The 2,671-nt window shown below is 42.2% G+C and overlaps 1 protein-coding gene across 1 annotated transcript; it reads left to right on the forward strand.

Moving 5' to 3' along the window:
- The first annotated feature begins 868 nt into the window (after nucleotides 1–868).
- On the forward strand, nucleotides 869–1,318 carry LOC148563003 (uncharacterized). Its single transcript, XM_088490050.1, has one exon. The coding sequence runs from the start codon at nucleotides 869–871 to the stop codon at nucleotides 1,316–1,318; it is 450 nt and encodes a 149-aa protein (XP_088346176.1).
- Nucleotides 1,319–2,671: the final 1,353 nt, after the last annotated feature.

The following is a 2,671-nucleotide window of genomic DNA, read 5'->3' on the forward strand; positions in this document are numbered from 1 at the left end:
GAGCAGTTACCCTGGGCGTTCCCTTTTCCTTCTTTATAAATCCTCTTTTAAGAATTTTAAATCTTTGTTTGTGAAAGTGCGATCGGTTGAGACCGAGTATCCGTTTTATTTGGACGACGAGTTGATAGAGAGGTTTCCTCTCTATTGGTGTTCGGAGCCATGTCAGATACTTGAGGCTGTTGAGCAGAGTGAAGAGGAAGAAAGGGTATTGGATTTTTTGGTCGAGTCTTTTGCCGATGGGGAGTGTTTGTCTATCCCTTAGGTTCTTCGACTTCACGATTCGGGTGATAGTGAGGGTTTGAAGGTTTACATAGGTAATGCTTGGCTTTTGCTTTTTGTTTCTTCATATTTTAGTTTTAATCCGAGCTTTTGTTGGCCCGCGCAGGTGGACGAGCTCCTCTCCTTGATCCGTCGCGTTTTCAGTCCTTCCTTAAGAAGAAAAAGGAGAGAGTTATCGATGTCTCTAAGGCTGTGAAAGAGGGTGGTGGTGACGCTGCCCAGTCTGTTGCTCAATCATTGTCTTCTTTAAAGAGGAAAAAGGATGATGTTGAGAAATCTGTAGAGGTGATTTCGGAAGGTGATAGAGAAGTTATTGGAGGTGGCAAATCTGCTTTTGATAGACAGAAAAGGTTGCATGGTTTTATCCCTGGTACCAGTTCTCATTCGTTGTGGAGTGATCAGTTCCCTTTTGCTGAGCTCTCTAACAGGGTGTCTCAATATCCTGGTGATATGCTCATGACTCGTCGGATTGGGGTAGAGAGTTTAGGGAAGTTCATTTAGGTAAATGCTTTGTTTTCAGCTTCTTTTATTTGTTTGTGTTTTCATTTTAACCGAGTTTGGTGTTCTGTAGATTGTCGCTTCGCGACTAATGTGTGCCGGTCAAACGACTGAACTCATCGGTGCCGAGCATCAGGTTGCTATATATAGGATTAATGAACTAGAGAGAACTTATAAGGAGAGAATTGCTGAGTTGGAGAAATCTGTTAAAGAGAAAGACGATGCCGTTATAAGTGCTACGGCCAAAATGAAAGATTCTGAGGAGGAGGTTGGTCGTCTGCGGGACCAGATTCGTCTTTTACAGGCCGAGGTTAAGGACAGTGATGTTGCAAAAGGTCAGCTTACTTCTAGGATTGCTGAACTGGAGGAAAATGGGATGGAGATGTTTTCTTATGGTTTTGATCATGATGTTAGCCAAATTGCTGTTTTGGCCCCGGACTTCGATTGTGATCGTCTCGATATAACTAAGATAGTCATTGGTGGAAAATTGGTGGTGGACGGAACTGTGGAGGATCATAGTGATAATATCCCTCCTGCTTGATTTGTAAATGTTTGTTTTGGGTATGTATGTCCCTTTTGTTGTATTTTGTTGACTTGTTTGCTAATTCAGTTAGCTTTTGACTGTTAATGATTGCTGGTTTGGGTGTTTCGAACTTTAAGTATGTTTGGAAAGGAATATTGTCGTCAGTTGTTTTGCTTTTTTGAATATATATTGCGTAGTTGTATGTTTGTTTGTGTTGAAGAGTAGAATGAGATAAGGATTGAAAATAGTACTCAGATTGATATATGTGTTAGTCTGATTTTCGTAACTTGATGATTTGGGCGTTCGGCCTCGTTAAAACCCTCCTTAGGTAAAACCCTTTCTTTTGGGAAAAAACCTCTAAGGGGGAAAAAGAGTACCTTCATCCGCGATATGTACAATTTATGATCTATACAATTTGAGCGATGAGATATTCCATTTTCCTGAAACTGGGTGGCCGTGTAGTGTTTGGAGCTGGTAAGCCCCCATTCCGAGCACTTTGGATACTCGGAATGGTCCATCCTAGTTTGTGGCGAGCTTTCCATGTGAAGGAGGTCGTCTGGCTTCTTTTGTTCTTCTGAGGACTAAATTGCCTTCGTCGAATCTCCTTGGCACGACTCTCCTGTTGTGCTTTCTTTCTGTTAATTGTCTTTGGGCTCTTTGTTTAATGGTGGCGATTTCTATGTCCTCTTTCATCAGATCAAGCTCGGCATTTCTTGCCCTTATGTTATGCTGTTCGTCGTATAGTTCGGTTCTTATTGTGGGGACGCCGACCTATAATGGGATTAATGCTTCTGATCCGTAGACTAGCTTGAAGGGTGTTTCGCCTGTGGTAGTTTGTACTGTGGTGTTGTAACTCCACAATACTTCTGGTATTAGTTCCGTCCATTCTCCTTTCGCATCATCAAGCTTTTTCCTTATTGCCTGCAGTATAATTCGGTTAGCAGCTTTGGCCTGCCCATTGGTTTGTGGGTGTTCGACCAAGCTAAAATGATGATGTATATTGAAGTTTTTTAGGAATGAGCCGAGCTTATTATCTGTAAATTGTCTACCATTGTCTGATATTATTTCCTTAGGTATTCCGAATCGGCATATGATGTTTTTCCAGATGAAAGATCGTACCTTTTCGGCTGTTATTCTTGCTAACGGCTGTGCTTCTACCCATTTGGAGAAGTAGTCTATGGATACTAAAAGAAATTTTACCTGGCCTGGTGCTACTGGAAATGGGGCCGAGAATATCAAGACCCCATCTGTAGAAAGGCCAGCTCACTTTCATGCTGTGTAATACCTCGGCAGGCCTTGTAGAGATGGCGGCATGTTTCTGGCATTTGTCACATGTTACCTTTGTTATGCAATCCCTTTTCATGGTCGGCC

Source organism: Arachis ipaensis, chromosome B6 (assembly GCF_059453495.1).
Source record: "Arachis ipaensis isolate K30076 ecotype BB chromosome B6, ASM5945349v1, whole genome shotgun sequence".
Taxonomy (NCBI): Eukaryota; Viridiplantae; Streptophyta; class Magnoliopsida; order Fabales; family Fabaceae; genus Arachis; species Arachis ipaensis.